Genomic DNA, 18,375 nt, shown 5'->3' on the forward strand with positions numbered 1-18,375 from the left:
GAATGCAAGAAAGAATTGAAGAATTGCGCAAGGATCCCATTTTCGGTGACACCCGAGGAGAAACGAGTGATAATCGAATGGACTTAATGAGATTGATAATGTCGGAACTTCTGCAAGGAAATCGTCAGAAGCCAAGGTCAGAGCAATAAGAATGCTCCAACACGTTCAAGAAGTTCGCTTCTCATAAACCCCCTACTTATGATGGCAAGCCAGACCCTACTGAATTTGAGGAATGGATTAGCGATATGGAGAAGTTATTTGAGGCAACTCAATGCCCCGAAAAATGGAAGGTCAACTACGCCGTCTTTTACTTGAAAGGACAAGCCAACCTGTGGTGGAAAAGTGTTAAAGGAATCCAAAATGAGCCTGGTTTTGGTTGGGAAAAGCTGACAGAAGCTATGCGGGAACAATTTTATCCCTATTCTCTGCAAATGCAAATGGAATCGGAATTTATCAAATTGAGTCAAGGAAAGAAAAATGTTCTAGAATATGCGGTGAAATTCAATGAGCTTGCTCGATTTGCCCTTGACCTGGTGACTACTGATAGGCAAAGGATGAATCGATTTGAAGGAGGATTAAACATTGAGATCCGTGATCGTCTTTCGAGTTCTAGAATTCCCACTTTCCAAGAGTTGTACGATCGAGCAATTAACATCGAAAGAATTATCAAGCTTCGAGAAGAAACATATGGAAAACAAAAAGGGAGCTTCGAAGAAAATCAACCGAACAATAAGAAACAAAATGTCAATGTCAGCTATCAGGGAGGGAATAACGGAAACCAAAACTTTAACAAGAATCGTGGATGCGCCAAGTGTGGAAGATGGAACCATACTGAGAAAGAATGTCGAATTGGTACGCGAGATTGCTTCAAATGTGGTAGCAAAGATCACAAAATCAGAGATTGTCCTCAAATACATCGAGAGCAAGCTGATAGGAGAAATGATGAAAACAAAGGAAATGGTGGCACTACAAATTTCAACCGAAATCCCCCACGTGGACCAACTTCGAATGGAAGAGTGTTTTTAATGCAAGGAAAAGACGATGATGCAAATGACAATGACGACTTCGCTAGTATGGAATGAAGAATGTAGCGTAATGACCTTTTGAAATCGTGTAATCAAACATCTAGAATATTTTAGAATAAATGATGGAAATTTTGAAAGTAATATGCGCTAATCGAGTATCTAACTAAGATGTATTACCATCATTAGTTATATGAATGTTATGCTGATGTATGAAATTTTCATTTAAAGAATTATGTGTTTAAGATAAGCTTTATGGATTATGTTTATGTTGACATGATTGTATTGGTAATAACTAATCGTTACGTATGAAAGTCATCTTCGATGGAAGTTCTCCTGAGCTCAGAGTACGAGATCATTATAACAAATGACTTTTACAAATTATTTGACTATTATGATTGTTAGGTAAATATTTATTTTCGTTATTGTTGTGGGGTTTTTCCGGTGAGATACCTTGGAGGTTTCTTGGTAACTTTTAAAGATTAAACAAGATTGTATTTTTATAGAGAGAGAAAGTAGAGAGAAGGCAGAGCAGCAATTGCTCTAGAATGTATTGATTGTGACCCCTTTTTCTAGGGAAGTGGGAATATTTATAGTACTAGGTTTTTGGGGGAATGACCTAATATTCCCCTTACATGATTGGCTGGGGAATGGGAGGAGGACACGTGTCCTTTCTCCTTACAATTCGCTGGTCTCTTTTGGCAATAGTGGGCTGTTTGGGCCTATTGTGCTTAGTCATTCACTTGGGATACATACTAATTAAGCCCCTTTCCAGGTATAGGTTTTATACATACATTTATACACACTTAAATACATACATTGTAGATACCTAGATTAATACTCATGCCTCGGAGTAGACTTCGTATGATTTCTGCTTAGGGGGCGCAATACGTGCCATGTGTCACGTCCTCATTGGTACACGAAGGCACGGTAATTTTGCCCACAACATTTGCCCCTCAAGAAGGGCATTTCTGGAAACACATTCCGGGTATCGCTTCTTGACTCTTGATTTGCATCTTCATCTTTGGGTCAGGTGTTGAGATGGTGACACGTGTCACCTTTCTCCATTTTGCCCCTCCCTATATATAGAGGTGAGGGGGGTAAATTTCATTTTTTACATTTCGTTTTCACAGAGCTTTCATAGGCGATTTCCGGCGTGTTCCTACCACCATCAGGCGATTTCCGGCCACCACGAGACTCATCCTTTTCCTCGTCACACTCATCCTGTTCTTCGTGAAATTCATCCCGTTCTTCGCGATACTCATCCTGTTCTTCACCAAGTACTTCGCAGATCTTTCAAGGTTAGTTTTCGCCATCTTTGTTATCCTCTTGTCATTTTTCTCTTTGTTAGCGGCCGACCTCTTAGTACTAGGTAAGGGTTTAAAGGTTTTATTTAAGATTTTTCCGCCGTTGATCTTTTGTCGGGGCGGACGTCCAATCGCGTCTTTTTCTTCATTGTTGGTCACCCCTAAGCCGTGCTTCGTTCACTATGCAGAAGGCATGGCTAGAACCAAGCAAACGGCAGATCCTACGCGCCTGCGCTTGCGGGAAGAAGCATCGACACCTCCTAGGGAGAGATATTCTTCCACCGCCTCGGCAGTCGACGAAGAATTTGCCGAACTCTTTCAAGAGATCGACGAGTACGTCGAGGCGGGGGAGCAGGCGGCAAGCTCGTCGGAGGGTACAGCGAGCCAGGCAGTGGGGGAGCCAAGCGTCGCTCCGTTGTCATCGGCCGCCGAGGAGCAAGAAGCTGCTCCCCAGCTTATTAGGCCCAGAGGACGGGAGGAGGCCCAATTGCTTCCGTCAGAGATTCACCCAGACGTGGGCTGGATGCGGTGGCTAGACAGGCACGGAGCCAAGATGAGGGATGACCTCTGCGTGGGGGAAGGGTACCAAATGCGCGTGCCGGCCGGTCTGGACTCGACCGTCAGCCTGCTTGCCGAGGGAGAATTCCCTGTGTATGCCGCGTCAATCAAACTCGGCATGAGATTCCCTCCACACCCCTTCGTTGTGGAGGTGTTAGATGGTTTTAATATTGGGGTGGCCCAGCTGACCCCCAACTCATGGGCGGATATCTTTGGCTACATTGCCAAATGTGCACTGAACGACGTGGAGCCGTCCTTCAACGCCTTTCTGCATCTGGTCTCCCTCTCTCGTTCCCCCAGTGCCGCCAAAGGGTGGTTTAATCTGAGCAGCCGTGGTACCTACCAGACAGTGGTCGGCAAGCTCAGCAAGTGGCATATGTGGAGGAAGAGGTGGGTCGTGTTTTACACGGACGACCAGGAGATGTATGAGCGAATGAGCCGTTGGAACTGTGACGCCAACTTCATGGATCGTGACGAGCCTCTTCCACCCCTTACTGCCGAAGAGTGGGATCAGATAATGGTCCTGTTCAGGGCCAACACTTACCACTTAACAGTGGATAAGAGTTTCCATGTGCCGGCCGAGTGGTTGCCGCACATTAGCCAGTTTCGGAACGAGGCTTTTCTAGCGGCCGTAGGCTTAGGATATTCCATGACTCGAGGTTGTATGCCAATTTATGTGCCGCTCTGCCTTGATCTTATTCATTTTTCTAACTTTGGATTTCTTTTGTTCTCAGAGGAAGGAATGAGCAAGTTGTCGGCGGTGGATACCGGGAAAGGCGATATGACCGATTGGATGGCGGACATCTATGAGGCCAAGATGCAGAAAGCCAAGGCCGAGTTGGAGGAGAAGGTGAGTATTCTCTTAGGTTGTTTTTTGGCAAGTTAAGCTTCCTTCGTCCATTGTCTATAGTGGACGTCTATTTAGTGACGAGCCGATATCCTGACATGTGACCCATGTTTGCTAATGTTGGCCTCGTCACTTTTTAATGACGGGCCCCTTTGTGAGTGTTTTTCCTGTGGTTGCCAAGGTGCGCCTCGTCACCTTTTAAGACGGGCCACCCCCACCCCTTTTTTACAAGTGACTCGTGGTTGATAGGGTACGCCTCGTCATTTTCGAGACGGGCGTCCTTTTTTATGACGAGCCATTTTTATATGAGTGTTGCACTTGATAAGGTACGCCTCGTCATTTTTAAGACGGGCGTCCTTTTTAATGACGAGCCACTATTTAATGACTTGTGATTGATAAGGTACGCCCCGTCATTTTTAAGACGGGCGTCCTTTTTCAATGACGAGCCACTGTTCTGTGAGTGACTTGTGATTGAAAAGGTACGCCTCGTCATTTTTGAGACGGGCGTCCTTTTTAAGGACGAGCCACTGTTCTGTGAGTGACTTGTGATTGAAAAGGTACGCCTCGTCATTTTTGAGACGGGCGTCCTTTTTAATGACGAGCCACTGTTCTGTGAGTGACTTGTGATTGAAAAGGTACGCCTCGTCATTTTTGAGACGGGCGTCCTTTTTAATGACGAGCCACTGTTCTGTGAGTGACTTGTGATTGATGAGGTACGCCTCGTCATTTTTGGGACGGGCGTCCTTTTTAATGACGAGCCACTACATGGTGAGTGACTTGTGATTGATGAGGTACGCCTCGTCATTTTTGAAATGGGCGTCCTTTTTAATGACGAGCCACTACATGGTGAGTGACTTGCGATAGCCTAATATTTGACTGTCCTTTCTTTTTTAGCAAGCTAAGGACGCGGCTAGGGCGTCAGGGAAGAAGAAGGGGACGACTCTGTCCCAGCTGAAGAAGAGAGCTGTGCCGGCTGGCTCAGAGACTCCGAGTACCTTCAAGAAGCCAAAACCCCTACCTCGCCGTCTCGTGAAGAAAGACGAGTCGAAGGTTGCTGAGGGGGGATGCCCTGATGACGAAGAGATGGGCGTGGACAAGCCGTCTCTGGTGGTGGACTTGGTGGAGGACCCTCTTTCGGGAATCCCGGCCGACGTCCGCTCTCAGATACCGGCGGAGGTGGCCCGCCGAGCTAGGTCATCGGGCGGTAAGTATTATTCGAACGTCGTTCAGACGTATCGAGCCTCCTCTGGCAGTTCTTCTTACTCTCCGCGTCATCCTAAGGCCGTTGTTTTTCCTATAGCCAAAGACAAAGGGAAGGATGCAGCTGCTGCCGAGGATGAGAACGTACCTGCTACTCCCCACTATTCGTCAAAGGATAGGGTGGCTATATGCCGCAAGGTTTTTAAGGCCGTCCCCGCAGAGTATGTTGCTTCTCTTCCTGGCCGCAAGACTGACGCCCAGTTTGGTGCGATCCAGGCCACTCTTCTCGACGTAAGTCTATTTCCAACTTGCTTGTACTTGTCTTCTCTTTTAGAGTCATTTACTAATATGTAGCTTCTTTTGCAGTTGTTCTGCCGCATGGAATTCTGCAAGAGTTGGAAGACCCGCACTGCTGAGGAGCTCAAAGCTCAGGTGGCTGAGTCCACCCACCATGGTGACTATGCGTTCAAGTCTATTGAAGAGGTCCGCCTGCAGATGCAGACGACCATAGACCTTCAAGCGAAGGAGGTGGCTGCGTTGAGATCTGACAAGGCCGAGCTGCTTAAGAAGATCTTGGCGCAGGACAAGGACATGGTGGCAATGGTCGAGGAGGCCAAGACAGCGGCGGCGGAAATACGGGCGCTTCAGGACCAGTTGCGGGAGTACCCTCAGGTCAAAGAGGCGGCTGAGGAAGCCGAGCATCTTCGTGGGGAGCTAGAGACGGCCAGATCGCAAGTTCGCACCTTGCGTGAGCGTCTGCTGGAATCCTATGATCAGGGGGAACAAGCGACCAAGGACGCTGTTAAGCACGCCTGGGAGAGCCACATGTCAGAGTATGATCTTGGGTGGTTCCAGCGGCGAATGGAGCACAGTGCCGCTGTGTTGGCTGCTGAACGTCTTGGTCAGCCGCCCCCTGAGTTTGTATCATCTGATGACGAGGACGATGCGGCCGCCCCCTGATTTGCTTCCTTTCCTGCTTTTTTTTAAAATTTTATTCAAGCGTTCCCGTGCCTAAGGGCAAAAACAATTATGTTGTAAAGTTTTGGCGCTGATGGCGTCTGTATCATTGTGCCTGCTGAGCACACAACAATTTTCTTTCTTTTTTCTGGTCAAGAATTCTGAGCTACTTTTACACGCCTTTCTACGGGCGTTGTTTTATAAGTAAATAGGTTTTTTGATGTTTCTCTTATCTCGCATTTACTTGCTCTTCATAATTTGATTATTCCTTAATCAATAGGCTTAATAGGCTTAATCAATAGGTATGATTGCCAAGGTGCATCCGAGTGTACACTAAGCACGTTAATGCCGCAGGCAACTGAGTATGCGCTAGGCCCTACTTTGGTCGTCACTTTCTTTGGCGAGCGTGTCTATAACGATATTGATTGGCGCAAGTCAATCAACAGGTATGATTGCCGCTAGACATGCTCGTCAAATGGACTGTACGGCCAAACGTTCGTGCCGCCTAACTTTGAGCAAACAACCTTTGTTTCGAAGTTAATCGTGCCGCTGAACTTTTGAGCGGACAACCTTTGTTTCCAAGTGGTTGGTGCCGCTGGCAACTGAGCATGTGCTAGGCCCTACTTTGGTCGTCACTTTCTTTGGCGAGCGTGTCTATAACGATATTGATTGACGCAAGTCAATCAATAGGTATGATTGCCGCTAGACATGCTCGTCAAATGGACTGGCCGGCCAAACATGCGTGCCGCCGCGCTTTTTAGCAAACAACCTATGTTTCAAAGTTCATGCCGCTGAACTTTTGAGCGGACAACCTTTGTTTCCAAGTGGTTGGTGCCGCTGGCAACTGAGCATGTGCTAGGCCCTACTTTGGTCGTCACTTTCTTTGGCGAGCGTGTCTATAACGATATTGATTGGCGCAAGTCAATCAATAGGTATGATTGCCGCTAGACACGCTCGTCAAATGGACTGGCCGGCCAAACATGCGTGCCGCCGCGCTTTTTAGCAAGCAACCTTTGTTTCGAAGTTAATCGTGCCGCTGAACTTTTGAGCGGACAACCTTTGTTTCCAAGTGGTTGGTGCCGCTGGCAACTGAGCATGCGCTAGGCCCTACTTTGGTCGTCACTTTCTTTGGCGAGCGTGTCTATAACGATATTGATTGACGCAAGTCAATCAATAGGTATGATTGCCGCTAGACATGCTCGTCAAATGGACTGGCCGGCCAAACATGGGTGCCGCCGCGCTTTTTAGCAAACAACCTATGTTTCAAAGTTGTTCATGCCGCTGGGCTTTTGAGCGAACAACCTATGTTTCAAAGTTATTCATGCCGCTGGCACTTATTATGCTGTACTGGTCGGCCAGCGGCTTGCTTATATTGGGAGGGGAGTTGGATAGGTGATCAGCCTACAACTTGGTGCTAATCTGGGCCACTTCTTAGGCTTCAAACAATTAGTCTTGCTGAGTTTTTGCTAATCTGGGCCACTTCTCAGGCCGTCATACAATTAGGCTTTGGTTATGCATTGGAGTGTATATGTTTATATTCATTGTGCGAACAATAAATATTACGAGACAAATAGAGTAGTATTATTTATAACTTTGCAAGGCGAATTTAGCCGGTTACAAAAGTAATTACTACCCTACTATGACCATTAGAGGCCGCCCCTTGGGCAATGGATCGTGGTAAGTAAGACAAGGCTTAGCACATATCTAGAAGAAATATTTCTTGAGGTTGTCGGCATTCCAAGTGCGCGAAATAGGGCGGCCTTGCATGTCTTGAATGCGGTAGGTTCCATCTCTAACTTCATCATAGATCTCGTAAGGACCCTCCCAAGTGGGCGTCAGCTTACCTTGTTCATTTGCTCGTCCTGTGGACTCCATTTTTCTGAGGACAAAATCTCCCACTTTGAGCACTCTATTAGAGACTCTCTTGTTGTATTCTCTTGCCATCCTTATCTTGTACAGCTGTTGTCTGAGCGCTGCATTTCCTCTAACCTCGGGCAGAAAGTCCAAGGCTGCTTTCATTGTCTCCCAGTTAGCATTTTCGTCATACAGCATGACTCTCAACGTTGGCTCACACATTTCTATGGGTAGGACAGCCTCGGCGCCATAGGCTAGCAAGAAGGGTGTTTCACCGGTTGAATTCTTAGCCGTGGTGCGGATGGACCATAAGACATTTGGCAGCTCATCAGCCCATAGACCTTTGGCTTCGTCAAGCTTCTTTTTAATTCCTTCAGAGATAATTTTGTTGAACGCCTCAACCTGACCATTGGCTTGGGGTCGTCCGACTGATGCAAAACAGGTGTGTATACCGTGATCTGCCAGCCACTCTTTCAGCTTAGGCGTCTCAAACTGGGGCCCATTATCGAAGACGATAGCCTGTGGAATCCCAAAGCGAGTCATGATGTTCTTCCAAATGAATGCTCTCACATCAGCAGTTTTTATGTTTTTGAGCGCTTCTGCCTCCACCCATTTGGTGAAGTAATCTACGGCAACGATGACATAACGCCTTCCTCCTGGTGCGGTCGTGAATGGGCCTAGGAGATCCATCCCCCATTTAGCAAATGGAATTGGGCTTATAATGGGCGTCAGAACTCGTGCCGGTTGATGTATTAGGTGAGAAAAGCGCTGACATTTGTCGCACTTCTTGACCAGTGAGATTGCGTCCTCCTTAAGGGTCGGCCAGTAATAGCCGGTTCGAAGTGCCTTTTCAGCCAAAGCCCTTCCACCAATATGCGAGCTGCACAACCCCTGATGAAGGTCTTCTAGAATTTCCTGCCCCTTCTCAGGTGTTACACATCTTAACAAAGGACGGGAGTAGGCCTTTTTGTAGAGGGTGCCGTTCCACATTTCAAACCAAGAACATTTCTTTTGAAGTTTTGCCGCTTCCCTTGAGTCTTCGGGCAAGACTCCATTCATTTTGAAGTTTACTATGTCATCCATCCATGTGGACGTTCTGTCAAGAGTTTCCACTTCCATTTGCTCAACACTTTTATGCTCTTTTACCTCCCAGAACACGTGCCGAGGGGTATCACAAGACGCGGAACTTGCCAACTTTGACAGGGCATCAGCTTGGTTATTTTCCGAGCGAGGGACTTGCCTTACTTCAAAACTTTTCAGTGGCTCTACTTCCTGATGGACGGCCTGCATGTATTTGACCATAGTCGGATCCCTAGCTTCGTAGGTCCCATTAACTTGGCTCACAATCAGTTGGGAGTCAGATAGTGCTACAATCTCCTCGGCGCCTGCCGCCTTACACATTTTAATGCCACAAAGCAGGGCTTCATATTCGGCTTCATTATTTGACGCCTGGAAGTTAAATCGCATAGCATATTCAAAAGTATCTCCTTCTGGGGAGTGACAGATTATCCCTGCTCCACATCCATTCTGCGTGGATGAGCCGTCTACATACACTGTCCACACTGTGCTTGTATTCTTGGCAAAGTCTGGCCTCGTCATTTCAACAATGAAGTCGGCACATGCCTGCCCCTTGACAGCTTTCCTCGGCTCATAGGTGATATCAAAGGCGTTCAGCTCTATTGCCCAATTCAACATTCGTCCTGACGCCTCCAGCTTTGTGAAGGGCAGTTTGAGCGGCTGATCGGTGTAGATCACTATTTTGTGAGCTAAGAAATAAGGACGGAGCTTTTTGCTGGCCATGAACAGAGCTAAGCCAAACTTTTCCACTGTAGGATATCTAACTTCAGCATTTTGAAGAACATGACTGACAAAGTATACCGGCATCTGTATTCCCTCCCTCTCTGTCAGTAGAACGGCACTCAACGAGTGCTCGGACACGGCGAGATACATGTACAAAGTCTCTCCTAGCAAGGGACTAACAAGACGAGGCAAGGTGTGTAAGTGCTCCTTTAATCTGACCAATGCCGCCTCGGCCTCGTCCGACCATTCAAACTTGGCCTTCTTTCTGACAGACCTAAAAAAGTAGTGGCACTTGTCTCCAGCCCTGGAAAGGAATCTGCCCAGGGCGGCCAAGCAACCTGTGAGCCGCTGGACCTCCTTCACTGTCTTTGGTGAGCTCATATCAATTACTGCCTGGATTTTGTCTGGGTTGGCTTCAATTCCTCTTTCATCAATCAAGAAACCTAAGAATTTGCCTGCCGTCACCCCGAACACACACTTCTTAGGATTCAACCTCATGTTGTAAGCTCGAATAGTCTCAAATGTCTCTCTGAGATCAGTTATATGCGCCGCCCTCAGCTTACTTTTTACGATCATATCGTCAATGTAAGCTTCAATATTCCTGCCGAGCTGCTTAATGAACACAGTGTTAATAAGACGCTGAAAGGTGGCCGGTGCATTTTTTAACCCAAACGGCATCACCTTGTAGCAGTAAAGGCCTTGTTCAGTAACAAATGACGTTTTTTCCTGGTCGTCAGGCCACAACGGAATCTGGTGAAACCCTGAGTAGGCATCCATAAAGCTCATCATGGCATGCCCCGCTGTAGAGTCGACGAGCCGGTCAATCTTGGGCAATGGGAAACTGTCCTTTGGACATGCCCTATTGAGGTTGGTGTAATCAACACACATTCTCCAGGTACCATTAGGTTTTTTGACGAGGACCACGTTAGCAACCCAGTCGGGGTACTGACTAGGCCTGACGAACCCAGCCTCCATCAACTTCTGTATTTCCGCGGCTGCCGCCTGATTTCTATCTTCCCCATGGTTCCTTTTCTTCTGACGAACCGGTTTAAAGTTTGGGTCCACATTCAGCTTATGGACGGCCACAGCAGGGTCAATACCCGGCATTTCGTCCACCGTGAAAGCAAAGATATCTTCAAATTCTCTCAAAAGGTGGACCAACTCTGCCGCCAGCGGGTCGTCAGGAGAAATCCCGATGGGCACTACTCTGTCAGGTTTGTCTGTGTTTAAAACCACATTGAAATGGGCCCCAACAGGCTCTGGGCGTCTCTCTTCCATGTGCCCTGCTGAGATAGTTAATGTTTCTTTGACGACCTTGGGTTGCGTGTCGCCACATTTTCGTTTGTTGCTCGACGTCCCTTTCTCTTCACCCGTCCCCCATGCTTCTGGACTCAAGGTGGTTAGGTAGCAATCTCTAGCTTGTTGCTGGTCACCATGTATAGTGCTGACGCTCCCATCGTCACAAATGATCTTAAGAAGCATCAGATGAGTCACAATGACAGCCTTTGCCCTGTTCAACGTGGGACGCCCCAAGATGATGTTATATGCCGTCAGATCTTTCACTATGAGAAAACGGACATCCATTTGCCGAGATTCCTTTTTATTTCCCATCCTCAGAGGAAGGGTAATTATGCCGACTGGGTGGATGACACTACCTCCGAAGCCTATAATGGGATAGTGGATTTTCTCAATTTTTGAGGGATCATGTTGCAGCCGATTCAAGCACTCTAGACTAATTATGTCCGACGAACTTCCTGTATCAACCAAAATACGCCTAACCCTTAGGTTAGCAACTTTTAACTCAATTACCAAAGGATCGTCATGCGGGGTGGAGATTTTCCCACGGTCGGCCTCGCCGATTTCAACTTTTGGAAACGGGTCAACTGTGGCCTTGCCGGACAGCATCACTTGTCCCAATCGCTTGGCATAATCCTTCTGGCCCCTCATGGTCGGCCCGCCGGCGGCCAATCCTCCTGAGATGACTGCCACGCACTCTGGGTCGGTACGATTCCCATCTTCCTCCGAGGGAGGGGATTTGTTTTTCTTGTAGAAGGGTTTGCCAGAACCTCCCGTGTTCCTGCTGATATAACTTTTTAAGAACCCCTTGGTGGCTAGGCCGTCCAATGCCCTTTTCAAGCTCTTACATTCATTGGTGTCATGCCCAATGTCACTGTGAAAGTGACAGTACAGTTTGGGGTCCCTACTTTCTGGTGGTGACTTCATGGGAAATGGACGATCAATGTCATATTTGGACCCGACGTCCATCAGGATTGTGTACATGTCTGTGTTATACTCGAAACGCTCCCGATCATAAGTTCTGGGCCGTTTCTGACCTGCCGCTCCGGGGGCCCTGTCTGATTCTTTTGCAATAGCCCACGTCCCGTTAGGCCGGTTCTTCTTTTCAAATTTCTCCTTTTTTGCCGCTAGCTCGGCGGTATCACTTCCTCTGGGGTCTTTCGGGACGCTGCAAATCTCTGTTGCATGAATGAAGGCCTCCGCCTCATCCAGGACTTCTGCCATTGTTCGGACGCTTTTCTTTACCAGATCAAACTTGAAAGAGCCCTTTTTAAGCCCTCGAATGAAGTTATCGAATGCAACACCATCTGGCAAATCCGGAATTTGCCCTGCCTCTAGATTGAATCTCTTCACATAACTCCTCAGGGACTCGTCCTTCCCTTGCTGAATCCTACTCAGATGCATGCTCGTCTTCTTCTCTTCCTTGTGAGCCATGAACCGAGTAGAGAACAATAGCTCGAGCTCCGAAAAAGAGCGAATAGTTCCGGCTGGAAGTCTCTCGAACCACTTAGAGGCTACTCCTTTGAGTGTGCCCGGGAAATACTTACACCAAGTTGAGTCAGTTGTTCCTTGGACATACATGTGATGCCGGTAAACCAAGAGGTGCATGTCCGGATCTGTGGTACCATCGTAAGCATCAATGTTGGGCGGCTTGACTTTGGGTTCCCTCGGGGCTCTCATGATGGAGTCTGCAAAAGGGGTGGTGTGCCCTAGGGCCATGTTGGACACCCCCTCCTGAATGTGATATACAGGGTCTTGACGCCTGGAGTAAGGTAGCCGCAGGGAGGACTCGCGTCCGCGAGTTTGACGGGTTGGACGGGTGGCCCCTGGACGTGCCTGGCTCAGATGCGTATAAGTTGGATGAGGGAGAGGTCTATCCGGCATGACGGGGGTTGACCCAGTGTCAGAAAGTTCCGACTCAGAGTCGGGCAACTGCTCTGCGCGTGGCTGCTCACGTCCTCGGGACGTTTCTCCGATCAGCCGCCGTGGCATTCGGCGTGGTAGGTAAGACATGGTCTGATTGGGCTGACTTGTTGGCGGCTGTCTCCTTAGGTCCTCGCCTGTCAGCCTGGTCCAGACATTTGGGGGGCGCAAAGAAAGTGTTGGCCTATTGCTTGCCGGCCTCTCATGATTTGCAGCCACAGCAGTGGTGTAAATCAGCATACTCTTCTGTACCTCAGCATTAACTGTCTTCCCTACATCAGCTTGGAACTCAGCCAAAATAGCCCGAAGAGCACCCACAGAGACAGGCATATCAGGGTTCTCCTCTATTACCGTATCCACCCGAGGATCCAGGTGTCCTCCAGGAGGGGTGCGATTGGCCTGGTCGTCCTCCTCGCTGAGCACCTCTACCTCGGCAGTGTGACGAGGGGTGTGCCCGGCCGCAAATGTACGTGCGGCATCTTCAGTGATTCTTGTGGCCGGCGTATGATGTTCAGTCGGCATTTCTCTTTCGAGGGGTGGCCGCTCTACGCGCGTAGGCCGCCCAGCATCGTTGTCCTGTCGTTGATCTTCCATGTTACCGTACCTCCCCACAGACGGCGCCAAATGTTGTGGGGTTTTTCCGGTGAGATACCTTGGAGGTTTCTTGGTAACTTTTAAAGATTAAACAAGATTGTATTTTTATAGAGAGAGAAAGTAGAGAGAAGGCAGAGCAGCAATTGCTCTAGAATGTATTGATTGTGACCCCTTTTTCTAGGGAAGTGGGAATATTTATAGTACTAGGTTTTTGGGGGAATGACCTAATATTCCCCTTACATGATTGGCTGGGGAATGGGAGGAGGACACGTGTCCTTTCTCCTTACAATTCGCTGGTCTCTTTTGGCAATAGTGGGCTGTTTGGGCCTATTGTGCTTAGTCATTCACTTGGGATACATACTAATTAAGCCCCTTTCCAGGTATAGGTTTTATACATACATTTATACACACTTAAATACATACATTGTAGATACCTAGATTAATACTCATGCCTCGGAGTAGACTTCGTATGATTTCTGCTTAGGGGGCGCAATACGTGCCATGTGTCACGTCCTCATTGGTACACGAAGGCACGGTAATTTTGCCCACAACAGTTATATCTATCTTCAGAATTATAATTTTGTATTTTCAAACGGGATCTCACAAAGAAAAATGGGAGCCTAGTCTATGCTAACAAGCTTGCCCCTTTTTATGTTCTTTGCTCCTCGATCCTATTTTATGAAGTAAAGTAGATATACAAAAGACGATGGCGGAATATAATTGACCTTAATGACGATTAAGATCAACATATAATTTTGCCCCTTTTGTATTCTTTACTCTTCGATTCTAGGTCTCGAGTTGAAGCGGAGTCATTAAAGAAGATGGCGGAATGAAGGCTAGACAATGTCGGAATTGGAATGAAATTATGAGATCTTGGTTTTAAAATAAAATATCGTACTTTTATTCAAATATTTTCGACTTTCAACAATCAATTCAAGTTTCGAGGACGAAACTTTTTCTAAGGGGGTAAGAATGTAATACCCCGAAACTTTTAAACTCGATTTATTAAAATTAATAATATTTTATTAACGTAATTTCGTTTTAATTATTAGAATTTTTTTTAAAAATTTCGTTATTTTAAACGTTTTTACGATTTATTTTAAACGATAAATTTATAAACGAAAATTTATTTATTTTTCGTTAACGATATATTTTACGAGACTTTGTTTTAATTAAACTTTTCTATTTTTAGTAATTTCCTAAAATAGCAATTAAAATTCAGAAATTTGGCCTAACTACTTGAAATTACTAAAATGCCCCTAAAGGACAAAATTTGCAATTAGCTTCTTCCTCCCTTGCTTTCCACGTACATGGAAGAAGGAAGCCATTCTTTCCTTCCTCTCTTCCTTTATTTCAGTCTACATTCATTTCCTTGGAGCCCAAGAACTTTTATTCTTCTAGAAATCCACCTAATTACAAATTGAACCAATTTCAGAATTATTTCAATGCAAAAATCAAATTAACAAAATCTGAAATTTTGTTCCCTTGTTCCCTTCCTGTTCGACCCACTATCCACCACCGTCAACCACCGCATCCACCACACCCAGCCACCCCCGTCGCAGAATCAACCCAATTCCCTCAACCCTCACCACCTAGTCGTCTTGTCCACCGCCCAGAACCAACCGAGAAACACCACCCTTGCTTCTCCCCTGCTTCGCAACTCCCTTCCCCTGCCTCCCTCTTTTCGTTCCCCTCCCGCAGCCACCACAATCACACCGCCACTCTCCAGCCACCGCACAACCCCCTAGTAAATCCCCGCCCTCGAAAAGACCCCGGTGAGGGAGCTTCGAAGAAAATCAACCGAACAATAAGAAACAAAATGTCAATGTCAGCTATCAGGGAGGGAATAACGGAAACCAAAACTTTAACAAGAATCGTGGATGCGCCAAGTGTGGAAGATGGAACCATACTGAGAAAGAATGTCGAATTGGTACGCGAGATTGCTTCAAATGTGGTAGCAAAGATCACAAAATCAGATATTGTCCTCAAATACATCGAGAGCAAGCTGATAGGAGAAATGATGAAAACAAAGGAAATGGTGGCACTACAAATTTCAACCGAAATCCCCCACGTGGACCAACTTCGAATGGAAGAGTGTTTTTAATGCAAGGAAAAGACGATGATGCAAATGACAATGACGACTTCGCTAGTATGGAATGAAGAATGTAGCGTAATGACATTTTGAAATCGTGTAATCAAACATCTAGAATATTTTAGAATAAATGATGGAAATTTTGAAAGTAATATGCGCTAATCGAGTATCTAACTAAGATGTATTACCATCATTAGTTATATGAATATTATGCTGATGTATGAAATTTTCACTTAAAGAATTATGTGTTTAAGATAAGCTTTATGGATTATGTTTATGTTGACATGATTGTATTGGTAATAACTAATCGTTACGTATGAAAGTCATCTTCGATGGAAGTTCTCCTGAGCTCAGAGTACGAGATCATTATAACAAATGACTTTTACAAATTATTTGACTATTATGATTGTTAGGTAAATATTTATTTTCGTTATATCTATCTTCAGAATTATAATTTTGTATTTTCAAACGGGATCTCACAAAGAAAAATGGGAGCCTAGTCTATGCTAACAAGCTTGCCCCTTTTTATGTTCTTTGCTCCTCGATCCTATTTTATGAAGTAAAGTAGATATACAAAAGACGATGGCGGAATATAATTGACCTTAATGACGATTAAGATCAACATATAATTTTGCCCCTTTTGTATTCTTTACTCTTCGATTCTAGGTCTCGAGTTGAAGCGGAGTCATTAAAGAAGATGGCGGAATGAAGGCTAGACAATGTCGGAATTGGAATGAAATTATGAGATCTTGGTTTTAAAATAAAATATCGTACTTTTATTCAAATATTTTCGACTTTCAACAATCAATTCAAGTTTCGAGGACGAAACTTTTTCTAAGGGGGTAAGAATGTAATACCCCGAAACTTTTAAACTCGATTTATTAAAATTAATAATATTTTATTAACGTAATTTCGTTTTAATTATTAGAAATTTTTTTAAAAATTTCGTTATTTTAAACGTTTTTACGATTTATTTTAAACGATAAATTTATAAACGAAAATTTATTTATTTTTCGTTAACGATATATTTTACGAGACTTTGTTTTAATTAAACTTTTCTATTTTTAGTAATTTCCTAAAATAGCAATTAAAATTCAGAAATTTGGCCTAACTACTTGAAATTACTAAAATGCCCCTAAAGGACAAAATTTGCAATTAGCTTCTTCCTCCCTTGCTTTCCACGTACATGGAAGAAGGAAGCCATTCTTTCCTTCCTCTCTTCCCTTATTTCAGTCTACATTCATTTCCTTGGAGCCCAAGAACTTTTATTCTTCTAGAAATCCACCTAATTACAAATTGAACCAATTTCAGAATTATTTCAATGCAAAAATCAAATTAACAAAATCTGAAATTTTGTTCCCTTGTTCCCTTCCTGTTCGACCCACTATCCACCATCGTCAACCACCGCATCCACCACACCCAGCCACCCCCGTCGCAGAATCAACCCAATTCCCTCAACCCTCACCACCTAGTCGTCTTGTCCACCGCCCAGAACCAACCGAGAAACACCACCCTTGCTTCTCCCCTGCTTCGCAACTCCCTTCCCCTGCCTCCCTCTTTTCGTTCCCCTCCCGCAGCCACCACAATCACACCGCCACTCTCCAGCCACCGCACAACCCCCTAGTAAATCCCCGCCCTCGAAAAGACCCCGGTGAAGGGCTGCTTGCCGCCCAGACTTGACCGGAAACCACCCCTCTGCTTTCCCCTGTTCGCGCGACCATTCCCCCCTTCCTTGCCGTTTCGCCGCCGCGAAACCACACCACCACCACCACCGTCTCTCCGGCGCTTCCCTGTTGCGCCGTCTCCCAGTCCGCCCAGAACCTCCGCCCAAACCTCCGGTCACCATCACCCCTCTCCTCCCCTGATTTCTCCCCTGTTCGCGCCCCTCTCCCCCTTCCCTCGCCTGTTTCTGCCTCCTCAAACCACTATCACCGTCGCCTCTCGGCGCGGTTTCGCCGCCCAGGCTGAGCCCCCAGCCTCCCTCCATTCTTCCTCCTCCTCGTGTTTTCCTGTTGTGCCCCCCCTTGCTGCTCGTGCCCTTCAATTTCAGAAACAAAGTTTCTGAAATTGAAACTTCTTTTATTCCTCCTTATTTAAGTTGGGCCAATCAATTGGGCTTTGGGTAAGACAAACCTGAATTTCAGATTATCAATTCCTTAATATTCATGTTTTAATAAATTTTATGATATAATTATTTACTAATGAATTATTATTATTTTCAGGAAATAAATAAATTTGATTATCGAGTTTAAGAAAAATAAATTACCGTACTAAATTTATCAAGGACATAAATTAAATAAATCTTGTGTAATTGATTTAGAATATATATATATATATATATATATATATATATATATATATATATATATATATATATATATATATATATATATATATATAAATTTCCATAAATTATATTTATCACTAAAATTGGTGTTTAATTATATTTTCATTAAAACTATGAATTTATATATTTCTAACATTATTATTAGAAAATTCGTTATTTATAATAATTCGAAATTTCTAAGTTAAATTATTACCATATTAATAACTAATTCAATGGTTTAATATTCAAAAGAAATCGGACTTGGAGCTCAGGAAGAACGGTCCATCGAATAGGAAGTATAAACTACGGTTGAGGTAACATCTATTGCTAACACCCACAGTCCCCTTATGAAATGTGTTTTATGAGTTTATGAAATATGTTTATAATGATGTGTTTTATTGGATTGTGGGATATGAAATATATTTATAAGTGTGTTTTATGAATGATGATATTTAAATGTGTTTATGAATGATTTTATAAGAATGATGTTTTATGAGTTACGAATAAGATACAAAACATGATAAATAAAAGTGTAACAGGTTCTGGCAGTTAGTGGGGTTACTATTTCTACGTCGTGCACGTACCGCCGTACCGCGGGA

At 45.1% G+C, this 18,375-nt stretch overlaps 1 protein-coding gene across 1 annotated transcript; it reads left to right on the top strand.

Annotated features, from left to right (window-relative positions):
- The first annotated feature begins 245 nt into the window (after nt 1-245).
- Nucleotides 246-1,082, top strand: LOC110786799 (uncharacterized). The gene has a single exon (XM_056842754.1). The coding sequence runs from the start codon at nt 246-248 to the stop codon at nt 1,080-1,082; it is 837 nt and encodes a 278-aa protein (XP_056698732.1).
- The last annotated feature ends 17,293 nt before the right edge of the window (nt 1,083-18,375 follow it).

Source organism: Spinacia oleracea, chromosome 4 (genome assembly GCF_020520425.1).
Source record: "Spinacia oleracea cultivar Varoflay chromosome 4, BTI_SOV_V1, whole genome shotgun sequence".
Lineage (NCBI taxonomy): Eukaryota > Viridiplantae > Streptophyta > Magnoliopsida > Caryophyllales > Amaranthaceae > Spinacia > Spinacia oleracea.